The sequence below is a fragment of the Pyrgilauda ruficollis genome, unplaced genomic scaffold (genome assembly GCF_017590135.1).
Source record: "Pyrgilauda ruficollis isolate IOZ18807 unplaced genomic scaffold, ASM1759013v1 scaffold38, whole genome shotgun sequence".
In the NCBI taxonomy this organism is placed as follows: domain Eukaryota; kingdom Metazoa; phylum Chordata; class Aves; order Passeriformes; family Passeridae; genus Pyrgilauda; species Pyrgilauda ruficollis.
This window is the reverse complement of record NW_024525267.1, coordinates 622,963-648,587: the sequence shown is the minus strand read 5'-3', so window position 1 is coordinate 648,587 and position 25,625 is coordinate 622,963. Positions and strand designations below refer to the sequence as shown.

The window sequence follows — 25,625 nt, the reverse complement described above, 5'->3', positions numbered from 1 at the left end:
TCTCAGTGACATTTAAAAGGTCATAGTCACCCCAAATTGTACCACTACAGTATACACTGTGGGCAGTTGAAGCTTCAAGGTCAGAACCAGCTGGAAAAGTGCAATCCTTACCATGAAGTTCTTATAAAATTGCCTGTGATCTTTTCCACTGTTGGTGAAGGACAGGGATTCCTGATGCTTTTTTTTTTTTTTTTTTTTTTTTTTGGGAGCAATATAAGTACAGAGCAATTCCAGTTCAGAGTGTGTTGGCACATGGATGGCAGATCACCTCGCTGGCTGCAGGCAGAAGTGAGCCCATGAAAGCCCAGAGAACGCTGCTGGTGAAGCAGCCATCCCACCCAGCCTTAGAGAGCTCTCATCCCCAGCCTCTCGCAGAACTGAGGAGCTCACCCTTCACTTTTGAACGAGGTATCTCGAGGCTCTTGGCCACAGAACTGTTATGTGTAATCAGAGATTTTTATCGCAAATAGCCCGTTTTTTTGCTTGTTAGACAGATGAACCGCCCAACTTCCCAGCAGCAGAGGCCCGCCGAGGCTGAGCGAGCGCCCGAGCGGCCGCAGCGCGGCGTGGAGCGGCAGCGCGGCCCTGGGGCTGCCCGCGGGGGAAGCGGCGGCGGCGGTGCCGCGGCGGTGAGTGGGACGGGCCCTGCTGCGCTGCTCGGGGCCTGCTGCCGGTGCTGGGGGGCTGCGGGAGGGAGAAGCGACAAGGCGGCGGCGCCTGGGACTGCACCGTCCTGTCCCGTGCCGTGCCGTGCCGTGCCGTGCCGTGCCGTACCTTGCCGTGCCGTGCCGTGCCGCCGGGCGGGAGCGCGGCACGGCACGGGGCGGGAGGGCTCGGCGGGGCTCGCTGTCAGCCCGCCCGGCTCCAGACCCGCCTCCTGTTGCTCGGCGCGCCGGGACAGCCCGGTCCCGCTCGGCCCCCGGGCCGGCCGCCCGTGTAACGGGGGTAGCGGGCACCGCCGGGGCCGCGGAGCGGGAGCGCCGGCAGCGCTTGTCCTTGCCAGGACAGCTCCGTGGGTGCTACGAGAGCTCCCTGTCTGCTCCTGATACACGAAATATCGTAGCTGCAGTAACTGCAGCATGTCTCCCTAAGTAATACGCTAAACGGGCAAAGCCTTTTAATTAGCTTCTTTCAGAAAATCGCATCTGCCAACGAATGCCAGTCTGGTTCAGCACTTTGGTGCATTCTGCAACTTTTCTTCTTCAGACAGATGTCAGGCTGTTGCCAAAGCCAATTGCTCAGCGTTACTGTCACATTTCTTCATCTGTAGGTCCCCGCTGCCAGGACTCTACTGCGGTTTGCAAGGTCCTTGTTCCTCTTCTCCCTTCCCACTTCTCTCCCCTTCAAACCTATTGATACATCCTAGCTTGGCTCTGATTCCCCTTAAGAGCATCTGACCTTGTCTCACATTTTCTTCCTAAACAGAAAGTTTCCCAGTTTTTCTATTATAAGAGCAACTAACATTCTGTGTAACTTCTGTATGTAAAGGTCCTCCACACCCGAAGGTATGCTAAGGCTTTGGTTTCTCATACACTGTTCTCTGCCATCGCTTTTATTCACACATCCTTATTGGCTTGGCCTTGTATGGGTTTAGATCTTTGTCCAGGAAAATTTTATTCAATACTCAAATAGGTTAACAGACTGAAAACTGCAGGAATTATGCATGTATATGATGACTAATTGTGAAAATTATGGTTGCAAGACCCTGCTTTATTTTGTCAGTTTATCAGAGCAAGGATGCCTGTCTTCCCCTTTGCCTGAAATCTAAGCCTGGCTGTCTTGAATCATTAATGAAAAATAAAATCACTATGCTACTCTTGCCACTTCCTTGCTGCTAGTTTTAGATGTTACTTTTTAGCCCTTGGCATGGTGTGTGTCATCTGAAAATCTTTGTACGCAGTGCTTGTTTTCTGGGGAAAGAATTTTAAAAATGCCACAAAACTTTAAAAGCTGATTGGTTGCCTTCAAGTGTTTTTCTTCTTTTCCTGGAAGGGTCTCAAATCTGCAGTTGTTGAAATGCCAAACATCAGTTTGGCACAGTGTCTGTGGCTGCCCAATGTGTGAGCCAGTTGGATCTCAAGGAAATGTAACTTATTGCAATCGGTCTTGTGGCTACTCTTTGTTCCACAAGAAACAAACATATTTTGGTGAGTCACAGCAACATTGTTCCCTGCAAACTCGTTGTCAGGAAATGGAGTCTGACAATGCCGATGGTCCCTCTATAAAAGCAGCTTTCCCCTACACCCAATGCTGTTTCCATGTTGTTTGTGAATCATCACATCCGGAGTCCCCTCAAATTCCCAAGGAAGACAGAATTAGCTGCTATTCAGGGTGTGGTATTGTGGTGCTTGCCTCTCTTGTTGTATTTTTTCTGATACTTCCAGTTGTTCCCTTCAGCTATATTTCACTGCTCCTCCTTTCCCTCTCACCTTGGCCAGGACTTGTACCTTCCTGGCACATGTCCTCTGTGTGGCCTTTGTGCACTAATCTCATCAGCTTTTCTTTGGGAATAAGCCATGTTTTTGTGCTCTTCCACTTATCTGTGGCTTACAAATCATCCTCAAAACTGTTGTATACACTTGTGGATGCTTGGCTTCAGAATGTGGCTGTACTTGCATGCACATGACTTTGGAGTGCAATTCCACTGCCTGAGGGGATACTCCACACCTGCATTGCAGCTTGAGAAAGATAACTGGCATCTGTTGGAAACAAGGGGTTTTGCCCTCACATTATATATGTATACACATGAGTCTTGGTGTGTGTCCCTTATGTAATATTTTTTTTGCCGTTTCCCAGTTTCAGCCAAGTATGACATAAGGAGAACAGCTCCAAGGTAATTAAGCTCCTGCGAATTTTGTAGAAACAGGCCAACAGGGAAAAGCAAGTCTAAAATCAGACACTTGCTAGTTTTCCCAAGTTTTTAGATCAGTGGCTGAGTGATACATTCATATTTGACAGCCTCCATTTGGGAATAATATGTTTGGTGCAAATGAAGCTGTAAAGAGAAAGGGAGAAGGATTTTCTGAGTAAATGCCCCTGAACTTGCATCTCCCTTAAAACTTCAAAGAATACCAGTAACACTGATATAATACATTGCATTTTGAACATGGGAACAGAAAATCTTGGTACAATTCAGTGTATGCTTTTAATCAACCAAGGAACACAGCTCTGTAGGTCTGATTTCCTGAACTAGCCCGGTCACAGAGTGCTTTGTTTTTACATCCCTGCATCTCCAGGGCACAACTCATGTCTTTGTTTTGCTAGGCACACATTTGCACTAGTACAGAAGGGCTATGATCTCAGCTAGTGTCTTTAGATTGATTTTATTTTGACAAAATTGGCCAACAGTTTGAAGACTGCCATCATATAAGCATAATTCCCATGAAACCAAGCAAAAGCAGTGACCATTCATCCTGACTCAAAATAATGTATTCTGGCAGGACAAATCCCAGATCATTGGTAGCAATGACAGGATACTGGATTTCTGTTTTGATTTGGGGTTTTTAACTGTTAGTCCTTGTCAGCTGCAGAGGGGTTTTGTGGCACAGCTTTGACCTGTCCTCTCAAACATGTTCTACCACAGACAGGTTCAATAGTGTCCTTAGAATGGACCCCTTATAACTGGATTCTGTATCTCCATGTAAGGATTGTGGGCCAAGTGTGAATCCTGCTAATTCAGGCGTGTGAAATGAAAAGAACACATTGTACCAGGAAAAATGTTTGAGCTCCAGGAATGTTAACTGAGGTTGTAACTGGCAAGGGACTTTTTTGCTTGGCACATTTTCTGTATGAAGACAAAGGTATCAGGCACCTGAGATCAACAGGAATAAATACCAGGTCCTTTAATACCTCTTTGAGTCTGGCTGAAAAAGCCTTCTTACTGTCTTTGGACTGCAGTAAGTGCAGTCTTACTCTTGAAGGAAAATATATTTTAGTGCTTACTGATGGTCAGTAACGTCTCAGCTTCTTCAGGCTGCAATTCCATTAAATCAAAACATGCAAAACAGGTGGTCAAGGTCCCTTTTGATCATGCAAGTCTGCTCTGCAAACAACTGAGTGATAGGAATTTAGTGTCTTCACTTAATATTGGTTAAAGTAGTCTGAAATGACATGAGAAAAACTGAAAAGTGCCATTGTGTCATCAGTTGCCATCAAATGCAGTGTTTAAAGTTCAAAACAGCATGATAATGATTAGTTATAGGGCCCAAATGTCACAGCCTTAAATTTTGCTTACATTTTGGTCTGAAATACAGTTTTATTGCTGAGGCTGATATTGTCATATGCAGACTTTTCTTATAATATTTCCATAACTAGCTGCAGTGTTGTCAGCATCAACTTAAACACAGTCTTGTTCTTTAGTTTGAAAGTTTACTCTTCTTGTTTGTTTTCCAGTGTTTGTTAAGGGCATAGCAGTTGAAGTATTAAGGAAATGGAGTCTTTTAAACTGAAAGTGGAGATCCTTTCATAAGGATTGCTCCTTACAGAACTTCTGCAGAGCTGGAGCTCCAAGTCAGTCCTTGCCTTCCACAAGGACTGATGATTCGGCAACATGCTCAACATTGCTGTGGATTCACTGCTTTGTAGACTTAAAGTAGCTTGAGCTGCTGCTTATCATATGTTCCTGTATTGCTAATAAATTGCATCACAGGATGGTACTGCCTGAATTACAGAAATACTACCCAGAGAGCAGAGCTCTGGGGTATTTAACTTCAGGTATCTGCAGTGGCCCTACCTCAATGCTGAGGAAAGGATGGTAGGTCTAAGAGGGGTGGTGGTTCTCACTGGCACCCCATATCAGGTTAATAAGCAATCTTTGATGTCTCTGTCTGTGCACACAGCTTAGTTGTATTTCAAGGAAAGTGCAGTGGTTTCAATGGGGTGTGGAAACATTTCTTTCCCTTGGACAGAACTGACTTTTAATGTCTCTGCTGTTACGAGCTTCTTTTCTAGGTTACATTTAAACAAAATACATGGACTTCCTATGAAGTCCTTCATATCTAGGAATTTCAAGGGAATGTCTGCTTTGATTATAACAGACTGAGGATTACAGGGCAGTCTCAGCCTTGGGATATCACTGAACAGGTGGATAAAAAAACATACTGGAAGACATTAAGAGATAGCAGGAAACCAGGAGAACCAGGAGATTGTAATTTGATTGGAATTCAGGTATCAAGCTGTGGCTTGTTTGTTTTGATCTTGATTCATGTTTATTTAGTGGCATTGAAAGTTGAAATACCTGCTGTTACAGTTGTGCTATGCAGAAAGCCTTTTGAGAAACATGACAGTAATACTTGGGAGCACAAACTGAATGAGAGCCCCACGTGGGACAGCTTGTGCTGGGGAACTTACTGTTACATGTAGTAGATCTAGTGCCTGTCACCAGGGAATCCTAGACACACTTTACATAAGGCTACCTGCTGCTCCCCTTGTGGTTGATTATTATAATAAGAATAAAAAGGACCTACAACAATCACCTGGTGCAATTGCCTGACCACTTCGAGGCTGAGCAAAAGTTAAAGCACATTATTAAGGGCACTGAATGCCTCAAACCCTGACAGGCTTGGGGCATTGACCACCTCTCTAGGAGGCCTATTGCAATGTTTGACCACCCTGTTAGGCAGGAAGTGCTTCCTAACATCCAGTCTAAACCTCCCTTAATGCAGCTTTGCCTGCCAGAAGTTTGCTCTGTGATCTTGAAGGAGCATGTACAGTCAGAGGTTTAAAATGGGACCAGTGATGTTGGATGCTTTGTGTGTTCCCTGGGTCTGTCAAAGGCTGCATTTGAAAGATAAATGTCTTCATCTGTGAAACGGGACACTTACATCTTATCCCACAGAGTACTCTTGATGTGTGTGGTAGGTACCAGGTGGGAGGGTGTCACAGCTGTGACAGAGTAAACCACCCACAGTGCATCTGGGTACCGTTTTATTTAAAAACCAACATTGGAGATTTCACCCTAAAAGATTATCTCACACACTGACTCGCCTACTCACTCCTCTGGACTGACACAGCAACAATAATAAATCAAACTGTGAAAAAAGTGTAGGGGTTACTTTTGGCTGTGTTTTATCTCCATCTCACATAGAAGTGATATGTGATTTAAAGCATTACATGCTTTGTTATTTTCCTGCCATTATAATGAGGCAATTGTATCATAAGAACATGTGTTGGTTCTGACTGAGGAGTAGTTTGAGAGATGTAACAGCTGGTCTTTATCCAGGCTCTGTGCCCCATCGTCAGTGCAGCCTGAAGGAGTTCAGGGAAGCTGAAGGTGGAAAGTATACAAGCACTGATGTACCCACTGCATTTTCAAATCAGTTACATGCAGAGACTGGGTCATGTGAGAAAATATCCTCCTACCTTAAAGTTTCTGTGACTAAATAAAATAAATAATTTCTGTCAGTTCTGAAGCTGTCAGTTCTTCCTCAGGCTGTGCATTTCCTTTAGCTTAGATGACTGATTTTTCTTAGTGCAAGAGTCTTTGCATGAGCACTTAAATCTTTGGTAGTGGTTGCATGAATGGCAGATGACAGCAGCTGGCAAACGTAGGTGATGTTTCTTATGTAAGTCAGCAGAATTGGTCTATAGGTGCAGCAGGTTAAGCACAGGCTTTGTGTGAAGTACAAGACTTTAACACTGGCTAATAACACTGGCTCAGTAATAAACACCGCAGACACGCATTCATTTAGATCTCCAGATTAAGAGAGCACCCAAGGAAAAATTTACTTGTTGCCTTGTCTTTTAAGTCCACAGGAGTCAGGGTAGAAATCTTGGCTCTGTGACAGTATTGCCCTTGGCTTTACCAGAGCCTGGGATTTTCCCTTGTCTTCTCAGATTATAAACCTTCTGACTCCATTAGTTGAGCTTCTGGTGTGAAATGCCAATCTACAGAAAATGTCTGCAGCCTGACAAAAAGGAGAATATTTCAAATGTCTTTCGGTTAGAGTTTTTTTTGTTTGTTTAGGGTTTTTTGGTTTGTTTGGTTTTTTTTTTTGTTGGTTTTTTTTGTTTGTTTGTTTGCTTTGGGGGGTGTTCTTTTGGTTGTTTGGTTTGGTTCCGTTTGTTTTTTTTTCTACAAGAGAAATTCCTGTTTGGGATGGAGCTACCAGCAACCCTAAGGGTATTTTTGCCTTCAGTGTTACTTTTTTTCTCCCCTCAGGTCTTTACTTGTCAAGCTACTGCATATTGTGAGACTCAACAGAGACTTATAGGGACTCAAAAGCCATCGGACACAATCCATAGTAACATTCTTTACTAGGTGACCCAGACTGAACGGGGAGGTTGGGTTAGATGAGCTCCAATGGTCCCTTCCAAGCTCAGCCGTTCCGTGATTCTGTGAATACCTCATGATGGAGGAGGGCTGGAACTGTCATTCTGGTCTGCAGAGTGAAGTAGTATTTGCTGGCTGATGAAAGAGCTGAAGGTGTTTATTAAAACCACTTTTATAAGTAATTATGTCGGCATGTTTAATCCCAATACTTAAAATGTCACAGTCACCTTTTTTTTTTTTTTTAAGTCCTTTTATTATTGAATCGTTAGTTATTGTAGTTAGTCAGTGCTGAGGAATCTACTTGGATGTGCTTCAGTGCTCTGCAGGTTATTGTTTTCTATAGTGCCCTTCCTGTGTCAGCTATCACTGGTATTTTGTGAAGTGCTGTTATTGCTACTAGCAGGTTACACCTTAGTTTGGGGATTTGCAAATAGATGTTTTTCTCAGTTAAGCAACTGCATCAGCAGCTAACCTACTTCTTGGTTCTTTTAGTCCTGCTCAGATCAGATTTGACATTTTTCAGAGCTTGGTTTGGAGTGTGGATAGAATTTTTTTGTTTTTTTGTTTCTTTTAATGCTAACTGGTAAATCAAAATACTTTTTTTGTTTGTTTGTTTGTTTGTTTTTCCTTGCTGAATGGAGCAGAGCATAATGATCATTAACTAGCATAAGCTAGACCTTTAAGACGCTCAGCTTGCCAGGTGGGACACCTGAATTATTAGGCGGTGCATAATGATTAGGTTCTTCATAACAATTCATTATTTACACAGAGTGAAACTGTGTAAAACCAGAGAGATCAAGAGCTTGACACCTGTCTGTGCTATCCCTGTCAGTACCTCCAAGCCCAGCAGTTAGGACAACCTGATTGCTTGATGTGAGTGTTTCTTTTCTGAAAAGTCCTTTCACAGCAATTCCAGACCAGATTCTTCGGTGAGAAGCACTTGCACTGACAGTCCCTTTATACCAATGCTATTCTACTTCACAACAAAAACATAGTTAGAAATATGTTCTGCAGAGTAGTAAGAATATACAACACAGTTGCTATGGTTGAAGAAAGATTTTTACACTGCTGCTCTGTTTCCTATCTGAGGAGTTTCATAGCTCTTTGTCAGAGCTCAGACAACACTATAATTTGTAACCTTGCAACCCATCTGGGGTGACGATGTCTGTCTCCTGAGCAGTTAGAGGACAAATACATCACTGCCTGCTTGAAGATGCAGACTGTTAGTGGGCAATGAGGCCACTCTGCCCTGATTATCACTTACAGTAGATTAATCAGTGGGGCAGTGTAGTCATTTAACTCCGTGGGCTGCTCTGGGTTTGCAGAAATGTTTCCTTCTCAGTGCCCACGGGCTGCCTGGTAATCTGAGATCATCCAACAGATGTGTTACAAGAGTTACAGCTACAGCAGATGTTACCACAGCTACAGATGTAACTGAATCCCTGTTTGAACTTAGACATGTCAGCCCAAAGAAGGGGCCACTCAAATGCTTTCTGCTACCATAACAGAAATGATAGTTGGCCAGAAGAGTGGGAAAAAGTTTCATCCCTCTCTGAAACTGAAAATTGACTTCTTTATATGAGAAAAAAGAGATGGCAGGTCAGATGTTGTGAGGATATTTGGAATATTTTGCTGAACCTGGTTTTGTTAAAAAATATGGAAAAATAAAGGGAATTATAGTAAAGTGATAATGTGGTATTTATATATTTTAAATATGTTGTGATACTAACTTACAGAAAGTTTTGTGGGAATGCTGCATTTTTCATTGATTCTCTCATTGCTGTCTCTAGCTTGTGGCTGTCTGTACTCACCAGGGGAGCTCACCAGGGAGAATGCTGCTTTATATTTTCCAATAGTTTTGGAGAATTAGGAGAGGAGAATTCATCATGTTCTCTGTCATGAGGGACAGGACTGTGAAGTTTATTCCATTCAGCCGAATTGTGCAGCAGAGGTATTTCCTGAAAATATCAGCTAACCTCCTTTTTGTCTTGCATGATTGTAACTGAGAGCAGAATCTAGATTAGTGTGTCAGTCTGTGAAAGGAATTTCCTGCTAGGGACCTTGAGAGTAAAAAAATACGTGGAAGATAAGGAAAATTATTATTATGTTAGAGCATGAGTTAATGATTTGTAAAATCTCAGCTCTGATGTACCTGTCTGGCACTTTTACTTCTTGCTGGTCTTCATCCTGTGTATTCAATTCCCATTCAGCAAACATCTGTCAGGCATAATAATTTCAAGCATTAATCCTTACAGGAATTAACCAGCTTGCTTGTTAGTTGATGACCTGAACCAGATAGTTTCTGGGGATTATTGCTATTTAAATCTCACCTACGTTTTAAACAGTGGCAGCATGCCCTGCTCTGGGTTTCTTTTCCTTCTCTTATTTTATTTTTTTTTCTGCACTGGCATATCTTTGGATTGCCATCTCCTCTTTCACTCCTGCAGCACGGGAGGAGGCAGAGAGGAAGTCCTGTGCTTCCTCCTGCATTAGTAAGGAGGAAACCACTGGTTTCTCTTCGTGCCAGACTTGCTCGTGCTGCCAACGGTGCCGAATTGCTGTTCTAACACCCAGTGGAGGCCAGGCTAGATTGTGGTTGCCATGCTGGGAAGCCATCAGGAAACTTTGATGGAATCACCACAGACTTTTACCTACCCTTTTTACCAGATTTCCCAGGATTTTGGTAAGGTTTTTACAAGGTTACTTTTATTTCATAATGTAGTGAGATGGTTGTGACAGGCAGTGTGTCTGTATCTTTTGGCTTCTAATAGCTTTTGCACTCATTTTCCACTTTGCTTTACATTTCCCAGACATGGAAGTGTTAAAGATATCAAGTGTCTTGAAATTTCACAGATTTGAATTCTAGTGAAAGGGGAAATAGAAGTCAGTGTCCTGCTGCAGGAGAGCCACGACAGAGGGTTCTGGCAGCAGCCAGCTGGTGAAGGACGCCAAGATCAGCCCGTTGGCGCGCTTTTCTCCAGAGCAAGCCCACGCCTCCCCTCCTGCCTGCTGCCAGCACCGCAGCGTGCTGGGGGACAGGGTGGGGGCCCAGGGGTGAGGGCCCAGTGCAATGAAATAAGGCCTGATAAATTGTTTTGTGAGCAGCAGGCCAGAATGGGGAGCTCCTTGATGTAAGGCAGGAGAAAGGAAGCCAAAATATCCCTACAGTGTGTGCAGGCAGAAGGGTTGGAGATAAGGGACAGTCGGTGAAGTTAACAGAGTCTGTTGGGAGCTGGGAGTGTGGCTGGCACTCAAGACACGATATCAGCTTTTACAGCCCCAAAATGTTTGCCCAGCTGGGACTGCTGAGATCCCTTCCGTGAAGTTTGGGTTTAAGGTCACATATATAACTGTTGAAACGTGACCTGGGGGTATGCAAAAAAAGGGGACTAAAGAAATTCAGATTTTAACTAGGGAGCATAGTTTGCACAAACACTGTTGCTTGTGTTGTGCTCATTGAACCCAAACAAAGGTCATTGGAGGCTCTGCTCTTGTCCTCATCAGAGCTGGACATATTTTCCTTCAGGAAGATGATATCTGCCTTCTCCTGTTTATGAATCAACCTTTTGCAAGGTACCTGCTGAGCCCTGATCTGTAAATTGAAAGAGAAATAGTGGAGAAAAATGTCAGTGATGTGAAATGCCTTTAAAATACAGCAGGTGTTTGTGTTATCTTTAGAAGATAGCTTTGGAGACTAGTGGGGAGATATTTTTATTTCTTTTAGACCAAAGTTGAGTTTGTGCCATGATGTCTGTTACTCCTTGTAGAAGAATTCCATATCGCTTGGGTTAAACAAATCTATAGCTTTTTCCTTTTTTCAAGTATTTGAGAAGAGGTAGTGCCATATCTGCCTGTGTGTGTACCAACCCTTGGCTGATATGGGCCCCTGTTGCTCTAAATGTATCTCTGTGTTAGCTCTCTGGCAGTCCCAGGGACATGTCCCGTAATATTTAGCGTGGAATTTTCAAACTTGCCGAGAAGCAGCACGCCCTGAGGCCCCCTTGGGGTCCGAATGGAGCCGAGCTGCCTCATCTCTTCAGAGTTTGCAGGGGAAAAAAGAGCTTTGGTCTCTCGTTGCGCTCTATTTCTAAAAAGCAGTTGCTAGTGAACGATGCGAGTGAGAAGCAGCAGCCCTGGCTTTGCTCAGCGCGGTCATTATCGGCGATCACAGCTTTAACCCGGGTCCTGCTGGCTGGGGACGGCTGCCGGCACACGCGGCTCACTGCTGGGTCCTGCTGCCCGCTTGCCCTGCTTGAGGCTGGATGAATCTCAGCAGGAGGCGGTTCAGATCCCCTCTGGGTTTATAGACTCCAGGACTTGGGTCCCGATCAGGCATAAAGGACTGCTGACACGGCGTTCTTCTCCCCGCCGTGCGGTCCGGAGCGATGCGGGCGCGGGGCCGGTCCCAGCCCGAGCCAGAGCTGAGCCGGGCGGGCAGTCTCACTGTGCGAGGGAGGCAAAGACCTGGAAACTGCAACCGTTCAGGCAAAAATGAGTCACGAGAACGCAGCCCGTTTAATTCAATTCCAAAAATGTTCTCAAGCACTCAAAATTAATTTATAACCAGCATTTTGCAGTGGTCTGCTTTGTTTCTGAGCTTGGGGATGAGGTTGCTGATGGTTCCAATAGTGTGTTTTGTTTGGGATGCAGGCAGGCCTTGTTTGCCTGTGGGTTTCTCTGAACACAAACCAGTGCTGTTTTGCAATATAAAGCCTGACATTATCAGATTAATGCAAATACTACTTTTAATTATGTACAGAGTGCTGACTGTTTAGGTATAGTTATTTACTGTTTGAGTATAGCCTCCTGTATGTTCTTGACAGCATTTCAAGTGTTCATTTCTTTCAGGAGTAATTTTTCTCTTTCTTTATATAAGCAGATTTTTCCTGTTCCATGCAAATTAAAATCTGCTAATTTTTCCATAACCATATGCTTTGATCCCAGGAAAATAATTCTTAATCAACAGCTTCAGCATCTAAAATTAGTATTGTCCTACTTGCTACTTTTTTTTTTTTTCAATTCCATAAGTCTCACTTTCAGTATATAAATATATCATTAGCATAACTGAACTGATAATGTTTTGAAAGTTATATCTGAGAAATCTTGTTTTGGAGAGTTAGTCCTTCTGCTGTTCTAAATGGGACAAAATACCTGTGCCCTTAGAGCATACTTGCAAAATACTTGCAAGTGACTTTGTTTCTAAGAAATATTTCAGGTATATACTTGACTCTAAAGATTTATGAGTTTAAAAGCCATGTGCTTGGTGCTCCAAGTTACACACTCAGAGGTGAAATGGTCAAATGATAGTCAAAAAAGATTTTAACACTGATCTTGTAGGGGGAAAAAACTGCATGTTTAAAAAACCCCCAGATCCAAATGTGGAAACAGTGATGTGGAATAGGAAAGAATACAAACTTTCAGACAGATTGACATTCTGTAGCCTTAAGCATTCATATTACAGCTGTGAGTTGCTTCAGAACACAGGATTCCTGGAGAGGGGGAATAATCCCACCTCTGGTATGGTTCCTTGCCTGGAAGTGCCCCTCTCTCGCACTGACTCGCTGTGGAATCGCAGGGCTCCTACTCCAGGGTGTCCCACCACAGCCTGTGGGTCAGTGCAGTGAATCCCCTTTCCTGGAGTGAGATCCAGCCCATGCTGAGGCCACAAGCTGGGCTTGAGGGTCTCTTTCTGAGTATCTCTGCTTCCGAGGGGTGGTGGAGGGCTTGGGGCATGGAAGCACTGCAGCTTGCACAGAGCAGTGGCAATGCAGCTGAAGGCTCTGACAGCATTTCTTCCCTCCATCACTCCGTGTCCCTAAGTACACACTGATGCCTTGCTTTCATTGCCAAACCCCTTCCAACTTGTCCTCTGTAATCTCTTTGGGACAGAGGTATTATCCTTTTAACTGTAGGGCACTTCTGCTCACCCGGGGTGCTGTGACAGCTCACTCCTTGTACGTGGCTTAACACTCTGGAGTCCCGATTGTGCCACTGGCCCTTGGGAGCTGCCGTGTGACAAACTGCACTCAAACAAGGAGAGCTGTTCCCAGCTAGCCAGGAAAGATGGGCAATTTCTCATTAGGGTTGTGATGCCAAATCAAAGCTAAGCAGCACAGCTGGGGTATGAAGGATTGCCAGGAAGAGTTACCTGGGAATAGTCTGCAGAGAAAAACTTATTTGCAAAGTATATTTGGCAAATAGGGATAACCACACCTCTGGGAAAATGAGGTTGTCTGTACACAATAATTTGATCAGCAGAAGAGGAATGATTTATCAGATACATTATTCACTCTGAATTGTTCACTGATCTCTAGCCAAGGGGCAGGTACCAGAGGGGTTTATTATCAGTGTATAAGTGCTGTGACTGGCGCCCAGCACTGAGGGATCATACAGTCCCATGGAGGACAAGTGAGAGATAATTAAATACATAAATTCTAGTCTCAAGAGATTGTGAAACTAATGCTGTTGGCTTGCAGGGCTTTTTTGTTGGCTGACTGATGGTAAACTTAGGGAGTTGACAAAAGTTGAAACCAAACCTACTTGAGAACTTGTCCCCAGCTGCTCAAGATGTAGATTGCTGGTAAACCCACAGATATCTTTTGGGTAATTGCCCCATCAGATTCCCTGGACCTGAAGAATCTTTCCTGAAGTTGTAGAGCAGAGGTGTTAAACCTGTGATTTCCCAGACTAGTGTCTGTGAATGGTAACTAGGAAAATGAAGGCTCTTGTCATTAAGTTTAAAGTCACTAAAAAGACATCTGCACCTCAGCAGAGACACTTGAAGTGGTACAGATTAGAAGAGGCTGAAAAACACCCTCTGCAGCATTTATTAACAGAATCTTCGACTTTGTTCTTGTCCTTTCAAGTATTTCCTTATTGCTCAGAGGCAAGAAACAAAGTGTCTTTGAACCCAAGTTGTTATCTGTAAAAGGGATAGGATAGTCTTACTTTCAGGAGGGCTGACCAAATAAATGCTCCAAAGATTGTTTATACCTCAATAATGTGGGGATAGAAAAGCAAAATCTAAACCAGATAGCTGTCTAATGCACATACTCTGTCTCCTTGATGGCGAAAAAAAAGCTGTAGACCAGAACTAAACGTAAATTTTACTTATCTAATGGAATCGTGATAGACCAATCTGTCTCCTAGAGTGACCTGGAAATGCAGAAATTTGTGTGTGGAGTGTACGGAATGGGGAAAGACTTGTAATTAAGAGTCCTCACTTACTTACTTCCAAATGACTTGCAGATTGAAATAAAAAATAAAAATGCTGTGATCAGAGCTATTGATTACCATTCCCTAGAAGGAAAGATGGCCCCAGGACCCAATTCTGCCTTACTTGTATACTATGATTCCATCAGGTAGAAAACTATTTTTAAATTTCAATCCCTTTTTTAAGGAAATAGCTTTTTAGACCTTGCAATTATGTATTTTCCCCAGCAGTCTTAGGAAACAAAAAGATATCCCACTTGTACTGGCTCTCACCAAAGTCTGAAATTAGTTTCAAACAAATGGCTGAAAAAAAATCAGGCATTTTTTTCAGTTAGCCTGCACAGAACATGTCTCTGCTTTTCAGTTTTTGGTAACAAAGAGAGTATTTGTCAGGTGTGACCATGTTGTGGCAGGATGCCTTGCATTAGCCATAGGTTTCCTGTGGATTGTTTTGTAAGGGAGGGGAAGAGGCTATGATAGGGATGAGTGCTGTATGTACTCAGAGTGTTGCATTCCTTGGTTGAAGGGGATGCTTGTAATGAGGATATAGATGTGTTTATTCCAAAAAACCCCTATTCATAGTCTAGCTTGTTAATTAGGACAAACAATTGCTGACTGTCATAAACATTCAGTGTCACAGGAGAGGGCTGTGTTGGAAGATGGCCAAAGTGATAGGATTATGTTTTGAGCCTCTAAAAGATTATGCTGGAAAGAACTACACCTTTTATTTGAAAACTTGAGAGCTTCTGTACCTCCTCAGGCAGGTTAGCTGGGCTCTGCATGGGTGCAGCTGCTGTCCTGGAGGCCTTCAGCAAGGCTGATAAGGCTGGCTGGATCCAAAATTCACAGTAGCTCCTCCTGGAGTAGACCAAGAACATTCAGCTTTGGAAAGGCCAGGGTCAGTGCTCTGTGCTCTGTGCCAGCTCCTGACCTCTGCTCCAGTCTGAAGCAGACAGAGCTCCCAGCTCTGTGCCTCCTCAGAGCTCTCTTTATAGTATCTAGGGAAGCTGAAAAGTTACTAAATTATCCCAGATACAATTCCCAGTACCAAAATTGTTTCCACACTCATGCATTTGTCTAAAATTTGATCCAGTTGAGTGGGCTTTTTTAAATCTTTTTTTTTTTCCACATTCAATCCCAGAACCAAATGAAAGGGGTTATGAAAAGTTTGAAGTATTTCAATAATTGGAAAATAGTCTCCCTAATGGTAAGTGGTTTGAATTTTCCTAGAGCATTTTTGTACTTTTATTTTTGTAAGAACTGGGTTCTGGAAACTAGTCAAGTAGTACATGAATATAAGAATCCAAGACATATTGAAACAATTTTAAAGCCTGTGTTCTATAAATGTAGGGTTTAAAAGAATGTGTAAAATGGGAGTGGTTGTAAGAAATGTTTTAAGAGATTTAAATAATAAAAAAAAAAAAAAAACACAAAAAAACCCCCCCCAAAACAAACAAAAAACTGAACCCCCAGTATGACTGGCAGAGAGAAAATAGTGCATTAGGAAACATTGCAAAATAAGAGGACAATCCTAAGAAAAAAACACTGCACTTGCAAAATAATTTTAAAAGCTCTCAGTAGTGTATTACAAATATTAAATAAGTAAATCTTGCAGTGTCCCAGAAGAGTTCTCAGATGCACTAGCATGGCTCCTGCAGTGGCTGTACTTCAGGAAGAGCTGCTTGGAGGAGTTTAGCCCAGCGAGTGCCACGTGGGTCTCGTGAGGGGTGACCTCTGCCTGTGTCTGTGTTGAGGTCTGCAGTGCAAACCCAGAGATGTCCATGGCTCCCAGAGATATGATGCAGGGCAGTCAGCTAATTCATTTATCTGCTCCTTCAGCAAGATGGTTCCAAGACCACAGCTGAAACAAAGCTGCCTCTGCATCTCTTCAGCCCAGCCCAGCACAATTGGAGCAGATTTTAAAAGCAAAACCCCGCTTGCTGTTGTTTGGATCTCATTAATTCATGCTGTGATGTTCAGCCTGAGCGTGAGCTGGGGATACAGCATGTCTGTCCCCCAGCATCCTTCCAGCTGCCCCTTCCTTCTCCAGGATTTTGGGAAGAGGTGGTAGGCTGCAGTACTCTGACTTCCCTCCTTGCTAAATGGTTTTGTGCTTGGAGAGGAGTGATGCTGGCTTGAGACAAGGGTGGGCTGGGTCAGGTGTTCACCTTTCCCTCTTCAAAGGTGCAGATATCCCGTGCATGTAACTGAGCCTCAGACAAACCAGAGCAAGCCCTGGTTGTGCTGGGGGTGTGCAGTGGGTCTGGCAGAGCTGGGCAAGGGCTGAGGCATCGTCCCTCTGTGGCACTGAAACATGTGTGCCTACCCAGACACTGCCAAGCGGTGTTCTGGGGCTCACAGGGGTGATTCAGGGAAAGCAGGAAGAGTCGTGTTGTGGGAGAAGTTAAACTATTAGTTTCTGCAGGTAATCTGCCTTACATTTTACTGTTCCTAAAATGTGCTTTTTGTAACCTGTGGGTATACTGCAGGAGCTGTCCTGGGTCAGTTCTGTTTAACACTCTGAAATACACTTCTTCATTACCTCTGCCAAGAAACTGTTACTGCATCTGGACAAATAAAATTTGGTTTTTCTCAGCATCTCATTATCTATGCCAGAATTTCTTACACATAGTTTTTGCCCTCGTTTAGTAACATGTATGGAGATGCCAAGTGATTTCTACAGTGTGAATGTGCTTTCCACAGTGTGAATTAATACACTGATTCAAGTGGCATTAAATGGAAAGCAGTTTTGAACAGCTGGATGCGTTTGAAAATAATTGTGAGAAAAACAATTCTGTACAAATTGCTCAGAGGATCTCACCGGTGATTAAGGGAAGCCTTTCCATGGCACAGAGACTGAGCCTGGGACAGAGGCTGTTGCACCACTGTACAGGTGTCCCTAATGGTCTGCTGCTGTTACAGGTTGGTGTGTGAATGTTGGCTTTGTCCAGCTCCACTGCTTAGATCTGTTCCAGAACCACTATGTCTCTCCTTTGTCCTTTTTGTGCTGATCAGGGTCCAGAAGTATTGCTTAATTTCATCTCCAGAAGTATTGCTCAACCTTCTGGTTCCAATGATGCAACAGAAATGGGGTGAATGCTGTTGAATGGTTAACTTTTGTCCACTAATCATTAGTCCCAGCTTTAGAAGAATTTGCAGAGGAGTTACAGATCTTGCCATATCTCAAATAGACAGCAGTTATTCTTTCTCCCAAGTAGAGAGTAAGTCAGAAATCATACTTTTACCTTGCAGGTATAAACCATGCTGTTAGTGCTTGGGAAGGGTTCCAGAACAAAAGTCAGGTGCTGTAGCTGATAGCTCCAGCCAGCATCTGGCTGCCCTGCACAGAGGGAGGACAGGGGGTCTCAAAAGGCAGCCCAAATCCATGTCAGATATTGCAGGTTCTAACTACTATGAAATCCACCTGGGCATTGAATCCATGGTAAATTTAATCATCTTCATGATACTAGATAAGGAATTGCTTGGTCAAAATCAGTCAATGATGTTTTATTGTCTGTAGCTGGAGCAGCAAACTGTTTCTCTTCCTTTGCAAGCTGGTGTTCTTCATATTGAAATAACTTTTTTTGTGGTTTCCTGTGCTGACTGCTTACGTGGATTGACTGTGTGTGGGCTGGGGAAGGCTGTGTTACTGTGAGGTTTTGACAGAAAATTCCTTGTGCTCAGAGAGCAGCAGCATGAGGGCAGAGTGTGAGTGGGGTTTTCTTCCTGTTGGATGACAGTAGGTTTTCCACTGCTTCTTAACCATGTAAGATTGCCCTAAACTTTTTGTAAAAAGTAGGACTAGGATAACTGTATGTTCTGTATTGGCTACTCCATGACTGGAGTATTGAAGCCAATTTTAAATATGATATGAATATTGCCAGGAATAGAAACCTCTCCTAGGAAATGAATGCCACTTCTCATCAGGGTCTATCCAGTAAATGCACTGTGAGTTTTTGTTTCACATTAGCATAATTTGGAACCACCACAGCTCACACTTGAACATTCAGAAACTGTTTGCCTAGAAATGTATGTATGTATGTAACAAGAGGAGTTTTAGGGGACAGTCCCTCTACAACTGCCAGGTATAGTGAGAAATGTTAATGTCAAAATGAGTTGGTTTTTCAATTGCAATGAGATGTGTGCTCTTTTCCAAGAGCTCTATTGTTGTAGTTCAGAAATGTCAGTGCTGAACCAGTCATAGTTGGAGAAGGACACAGCTACCTAGCAATCCACTGAAAATAACATTACTCCATTAGCTGGCTTCCTCTTTACTACTGTTGTAAGTCAATGATTTTAGATTTAATTATATATCCCGTCATGTTTTTTATATTTGAGAGAGGGAGTAGCTGCCCCATGCCACACCACCCTCGCTAAATCCAGTACATCCTGTTTTATTTTTAAAAACTTTTCAAGGTGAGGTCACTCTCTCTAAAGCTTCTCTCAGGTTCTGAGAGCTACAGCCTTAGATTCTGTGCTGTCTGACAGGTCTCACTTAGGGAGGAATTCCCTCTTCCACGCAAATGCAACTCTGCTGGTCTGCTCTCTCTGAGGTCTGACCCCGTCCTCTGCTCCAGCTGTCCCCATGGGTGGTGCAGTAGCTGCTCTGCAGTTCTTTTGTTCTGTTCTGGGACCTGTTGAGTAGAAAGCCTGCTGACAGCTGGGAAGCAACAGTTCAGACTGTTGTGAATGCTGACATTTTGTTTTCTCTGGTTTGATGTGGAAGAAAACTGACTGGGTGCTGCAGGGAAGGGACCTCTAATATTGCATGAATCCTTTTACCTCATGGAGAGGAACACTGGCAGGATGGTGGGGACCTTTCTGCTTGTGAGCAGAAGGATGGCTCTTCCTTGTAAAGACTGAGCTGCTCAGAGCTATGGTTGTTGCAAACCACCATTGGTCCAGCTTCACCAGGAGCCATGCTCTGCCTCTCACACTGAGCACTTCCTTCCACATGAATTGTTTCATGGAAACTGAGGGACTCTGTGGAACTGGATTCTGCACAGCAAACTTGGGTTCAGTAATTAAGTCTCAGACTTTGTGCTGAAAAAATCTTTCAGTGATGAATAACAAAGAGGAAGAATATTTTATTTTCCACAAGACACTGGCTGCTTGGCTGGCAGTGGTTGCAGGATGTGATCCAAACCCATTGAATGGCATTGGCTCTCGTTCTGTTCACTTCAGTGGAGCTGACCTACAGCTCATCCTTATTAGTGGAGTTTAGTCCAGCAGTCCTAGGGGTGAGCCTAGGATGGCTCTGCTCTATTGTACAGCACAAAGGAGGCTGTCTGGGCAGTGGAGAGCTTGTGCTCTAAACAGAGACATCAACAGAGCAACCAAGCATCATACATTCCTGCTGACTGGGAATGGGCAACAGGAGAGAGGGAGAGCAAAATTAAAAGCTTGGAGCCTGGTATGGAGTAAAAGAGATGGCAAAAGAAGACATCCACCAGGGTTGATAATCCCCTGTGAGGTCTTGTTTGTGGTTTGTCTTGGAAATTGCTGACCAGCTCCCATTGCCTGTGTATCCCAGACTCACTGCATGTGCATTCAGGTAACCTCTGCATGGTCTCAGCACAAGAAGTTAACTGAGTGTCTAAGCATCTGATCCTGTTCTCAGCAGCTTTAACACCTCTACAACAGCAGTTTATGCACCTCTAAGTTAAGCATGTGCCAAAGTACTTCGTTAGTCTGGTGTCAGGTGCTCAGTACATGAGCCTGGAAGGGCATTGGGAGAGTTTTACACTGACATGACTCTGGGAAGAAACAGAAAGTGTTTGTGTTTGGTGTAGCTAATCTGAAATACACACAAACATCAAATTAATCTCATTTAAAAGCTTTGAATTAAGTCTGTTTACTGTAAAGGAACCTCCCACAGTTCTCCACCTTCTTTTTGTTTCCTGGTGTATTTTCATTTGGGAAAGCTGCAGAGTGAATATGTTCTCTGTGCTCAACTGACCTACAATACTGCTGCAGTTTTTGCTATTATTGTTCAAAAAGGAAAGCCACAACATCATTAGCTTTTCTCCCTTTCTCCTTTGGATTGCCTTTCATTCCTGCTCAAGTCTTACCCCAAACCTGCTTACCTTCCTCTCCTTTCAGCTTCTTCAAATGCGATGACTCAGCAGCTCCAGGAGGAATTTGACAGCAGCGTGGAGAATGCAGAAGCTTGGATGAAGGCCATCCAAGAGAGACTGAGGATCAATGACAACACCAAAGGACCTCGATCTGCCCTAGAAGCCAGACTGAGAGAGACTGAGGTAAGGGAAGAGCGATGGAATTCAGAGGTGGCTCTCACTGCTGCCATTGTCACAGCAGTTATTGCTGTGAGCTCAGGACTCTTCCATCAGGAAACTGTCACTGCCCCTGCTTGTTGGAGCATTGGGCCTGTGTGGATGGGTTCACATCAGTATTATTTTAAATTTTCTTTTTGCAAATTGTTGACAGATGTAGAAAAAGAGGATGGCAATTTGCTATCACAGGCTTCCAAGCTTTTCAGATGGATTTGGAGCACTAGCAGCAGGTTTGGCAGGTTAAAATGTTTACACTCTCCTCAAGCCTGGAACAATTTGGTTGCTGCTTGCAATTACCATAGTAATTTGCAGACAACCAGCATATAGTATAAAAGAATCAGATCATGTTAGTGTTCCACCCCCTCCAGGACTCTGGCACTGATAGAAACAGATTGCAGTATCCTGGCAATGGGCTGTTTTAAAGTAATTCCTTTGTCCTGTTCCATAACCCTGATGATAACAGGGTTTACAGATCCCCTTTATGATCTGTTCAATAAAAGGTAAAAGTTCTCTTTTTTTTTTCCTGGTTTTACTTAATCTGTTTTATAACTCTTCTCAGTGAGATCCTGTTGCAGATTGTGCCTGCTCTCTTACAGTGACTTCACATTCATTAACTTCAGTTTCATTAGATGTTATCTAGGTCTTGTAATCTCAGAGAAGGAAACACTCCTGTTTGTCCCATTTGTACCATTGGAGGGAGTGGTGATCTTTCTATGACTAACATTTAAACTATTTTTATACTTTTATTACCTGTAATTCCAAGTAATCTGTTCTTTAATTTAAATGGCAAGATCTTTCCCATTGTTACTTACCCCAAAGTCTCTCCTTTTGTGTGTCTACTTATATTTGGTCTGCCTCTTCTGAAGTTTAACAAAAAACACTGCAGGCTTACATGGATGATGAGGTAGTTCACAGTGATGTCTTCAGCCTTTTTCCTTAACTGTGGTTTATTGGAGGATGGATCTTGCCTGTGGCATAATATAAAGACTGTTCATGGAGTGATGGATGATGGCTAGATTTGCATGTCAGTCATAAAAACATGAAGCATTTTATCTTGATCTATAGTTTAATTTTTCTGACCTTAAATTATTTTCACCTTTTCTTTTGTCTGGGAAACTATGATGTGTACAGTCTCAAGAAACACACAAGAGGCACAGGAACTCGAGTAGAAGAGTGCTAGTTTGCCAAAGGGGGAACATTCGAGGCAGAGATAACAACTTATAAGGTCTAGAGATTTGTGGTGATGTGATATGGCCTGAACTGCTGAAGCCTGTTTACTTCTGTGGGCTTTAGAGGAGATCTGTAACATGCAAAAAGTCATGTTAAGAAATTCTTTCAACTCAGACTTTGGAGATTAATCACCCTAAAGATTAACAAGTTCTTTCTTCCTGTGTGTACCTCCTTTCTGGGCCTGTCTTCTGTCTCCAGCTCAGATATCCTCATGATGTGCTCACTGCTTCACCTATTGGCTGTGTTCAAATCCACTGTTTAGTTTTCAGTTCTTTTTTTGCACCTGGCTTGCCAGGGTTTTTTTTTCATACTTCCTTCCTGTGGTTTATTTTCTGTTAATTTGTTAATAAAAATGTCAGCCAATGAGACAAATAATGTAAAAAACAGATTTGAAAAAGAAAATTGACTGTACAGCCACTGCTTTCCCTCCAGCTGTTTGTTTGCTTCTAATTGCTGGAAAAATAACAGGCTTAGAATACAGCTTTACTCTTACACTTCACCTGTTAGATGATATCTGTGGCTTGTATTTTCTTGCTTTGCCCTGCCCTGCTTCTCTGGATTCTATTAATCATACCTTTCTTAGTAAATAATTTCTCCAAACAACTGTTGATACATCACAGGCAGGTGTGCTGCCTACATGCCAAAAGAACAGGCTTTGCTTTTCCCAGAATGTGGGACTGGAGATCCAAAGACCTTTTACTTGTCTCACCTTTGCAATAACTGACATGATCAAATCCCATAGGCCTAACTTTACCAAGCTGATTTTTAAAATTTTGGTGTTTTCATTGTAGCAGCCTTTTTCATCAAACTGGAAAGTCTGCAGTTTGCCAGGAGTTTATGGAAGACCAGCAAGAAAAACTAATTTGATAGTATCAGAAACTTGGATAAAGTAATGTTGAAAGCTGACATCTGAATTGGGGGATAATTAATCTGTTAAATTGTACAGAACTTGTGCTGATTTTTCCATCTCTGGATACTTAAAATTAGATGACTCCACTTTCAGTTCCTGGCATTCCTATTTGTGTAAGATACACATTTTCACCAACTCATAACTTAGCAACTTTGGGTTGAAGCAAAATTTGGTAGCAGGCAGAAAATTCCACTAGTTAATTTCTCTTGGCTTCTTTTCTAAGCCAACTTTTATTTGCACTAGGAAGCCTTTTTAATATGCTTCATGATTTCTTATAGTATATCTTAAAATGGAGAGGTTGCAGTGTAGCCTGTGGAGGTTGCCTCCTTGTGCTTTGGCAGGTGGGGAAGAGCAGCTGGCCTGGGGCAACACAGTGCTGTAACCTTATAACAGCAATGGAAACATAGCCACAGGCGTTTCATAGAGGATGGTCTGTTTTTTGTAGCTAACTTAAATGTTTTTCAACTGCTGTGTGGTTTTCAGTTAAACTCAGTCCTTTAGGATGTTTAAGAATAAACATGTCTGAAAAAACATATTTTCCTTTCAGGAGAAACTGCAGCAGGGAGTTAGGTGGGAAGGGTTAATTGTCTGTTCTGTAGAGAGACATTTCCATCCCATGGTAGTCATGTTAACAACTGGACTCAATGATTGTGAGGGTCTTTTCCAACCTAAATGATTCTATGAGTTCATTATTCCTGGGTAAAAACAAAGTTTACATTTCATCAATGATGCTTGTTTTCTTTCCATGCTTTCAGTATCATTTGTTTTTCTCATAGAAAATACGTGCCCTGGAACCAGAAGGCAGCTTGAAAATGGACTTGATTCTTGTGAAGGCAGATGCTGCTCTTCGCAGCATCAGTGAGGATAAGAAGCATGAGGTGCTCTCTAAACTGAAAGACATTAAAGCCTTGTGGGAAGAGACAGCCATATACATTACTCATTGTCACAGGTAAGACAAACCCATTCTTGGCTGTGTTGAGGCAGCTGTTTCCTCCAGTGCTTTCATAAAGTGCTTCCTGCTTCTCTCTGCTCCCTGGATTGTAGATAGCAATTCCCTGCTAATCCCAGTCCCATGAGCATTTTGGGGACTGTGTGGGAAGAGAGGATCAGTGAGACCTCAGTGCTCTGCCTTCACAACTTGGCCCACCCACCCCATGGTCTGCAATGATGAGTTTGGTCAGAACCTTATACAGAATATTTGCTCCCCAAAGCAGAGAGAATCTGGGAAGTGAGCCCAAACCCTGCAAAGTCAGAGCACATTAAAACGGCTGAGCACCTTGTGCACTGCTTTGAAGGCCTTTTGGAATTGTTGGTCTCCACTGCTCCCATCATCATTTCCTCTAAGTGCTCTCTCTTGCTCTCCCCAACAGCCGCATTGAGTGGGTCTGGCTGCACTGGAGCGAGTACCTGAAAGCCCAGAATGAGTTTTACACATGGATCCACAACATGAGGGTGACCTTGGAGCCTGACATTGAGTTGCAGCTTGGCTTAAAGGAGAAGCAGTGGCAGCTGAGCCATGCACAGGTTTTGCAGAATGATGTCCTAAATCAGTCAGTCCTTCTGGAAAGGCTGCTGGAGGAAGCTGCTTCGTTGTTCAGCAGGATAGGTGACCCCAGTGTTGATGAAGATGCTCAGAAGAAAATGAGGGTGGAATATGAAGGAATCAGACAAGAAGCTCAGGTACACTTATGAAGAGTGGGAAGTGTTCAAATTCCTCCCATCTATGGTGTTGTTTGCTACTTGAGTGATGGGGCTTGCCTGGCAGGGCTGCAAAAGGAAGCAGAGCTGAGGACCCCTGTTCTTTCAGTCAATGGACTGTTTGAAACAATTGTCAAGTCCCAAGATGAGCTGTTGTCCTGGGGTGATGTTAATTGGGATGCTCTTACAAGGTGCTTTATAGTGTGTTGCGGTAAAGTAACTGCAGGCTGCTTGCTGTGACCTAGTGAATATTGCTTTAGGTCATCTCTGTATAAAGTTTGAATTGTTCCTCATCTTTCATCACATTAGTGGTTCATGTATAACCAGATGCAGAATACCCATGCCAGGAGCCAGGGAATATTGCATGGACACAGCCTTGCTGGAGGAAGTAGGGTTAGCTGAGACCCAGAGCTGCCCTCCCTGCCTGCAGAACTGGGAAACACAGAGGTGGGAGTCAGCTCTGGCCCAACACTTTGCTCTGTGGCCACTTCCACTATCTGAAAGATTTTCATGCACACAGATACTAATTCTTGCCCAATACTAATCTTCCAGCTTGAACAGTTGTTAAATAGGCTGGTGTAAGACATCCTGCTTCATCTTTTAATACCAGTGATTTCCTTTCACCCTGTTTTTGCATAAAGGTTTTAGAAAATGCTTGTACTTTTCACTTCTAGAACTCAAATAAAGACAGGATTAGACCATGTGGTATGGCTGAGGGGCAGACATCTGTGGATGGGCAGAAGGATTCAGTTTCTTACTAATCAAATCAATAGAAATACTCAAATGGATACTTTAAATATATGTATAGATACATCTGCACTAAACATAGAAATTAAAACCTAGTTTTTGCTCATGGTGACTTCCAGAATTTCATAGGCTGGAATTACCTGGTGCAAATAGAAATAATTTTCATTACATTGGTTCTGCTCTGTCTGCCTCTGTTATAATGCTGCCTTCTATTAATTCTCACACCTACACTCCAGTCCAGAGTGAGCCTGACAGTGATGGATGC

The 25,625-nt window shown here is 43.2% G+C and overlaps 1 protein-coding gene across 5 annotated transcripts in view; it reads left to right on the top strand.

Moving 5' to 3' along the window:
* Nucleotides 1-524: 524 nt before the first annotated feature.
* SYNE3 (spectrin repeat containing nuclear envelope family member 3) overlaps nt 525-25,625 on the top strand; it is a 64,694-nt gene continuing 39,593 nt past the window's right edge. For 2 of the 5 annotated variants that reach the window (XM_041476180.1, XM_041476178.1), the window contains exons 1-4: nt 2,044-2,147; nt 20,585-20,742; nt 23,692-23,864; nt 24,286-24,595. In XM_041476180.1, the coding sequence (XP_041332114.1) occupies nt 2,057-2,147; nt 20,585-20,742; nt 23,692-23,864; nt 24,286-24,595 (732 nt within the window). In that variant the 5' untranslated portion in view covers nt 2,044-2,056. Of the gene's footprint in view, nt 630-2,043; nt 2,148-9,868; nt 9,954-20,584; nt 20,743-23,691; nt 23,865-24,285; nt 24,596-25,625 lie in introns of those variants that run through there. The other 3 variants (XM_041476181.1, XM_041476177.1, XM_041476179.1) reach the window with 3 other exon arrangements.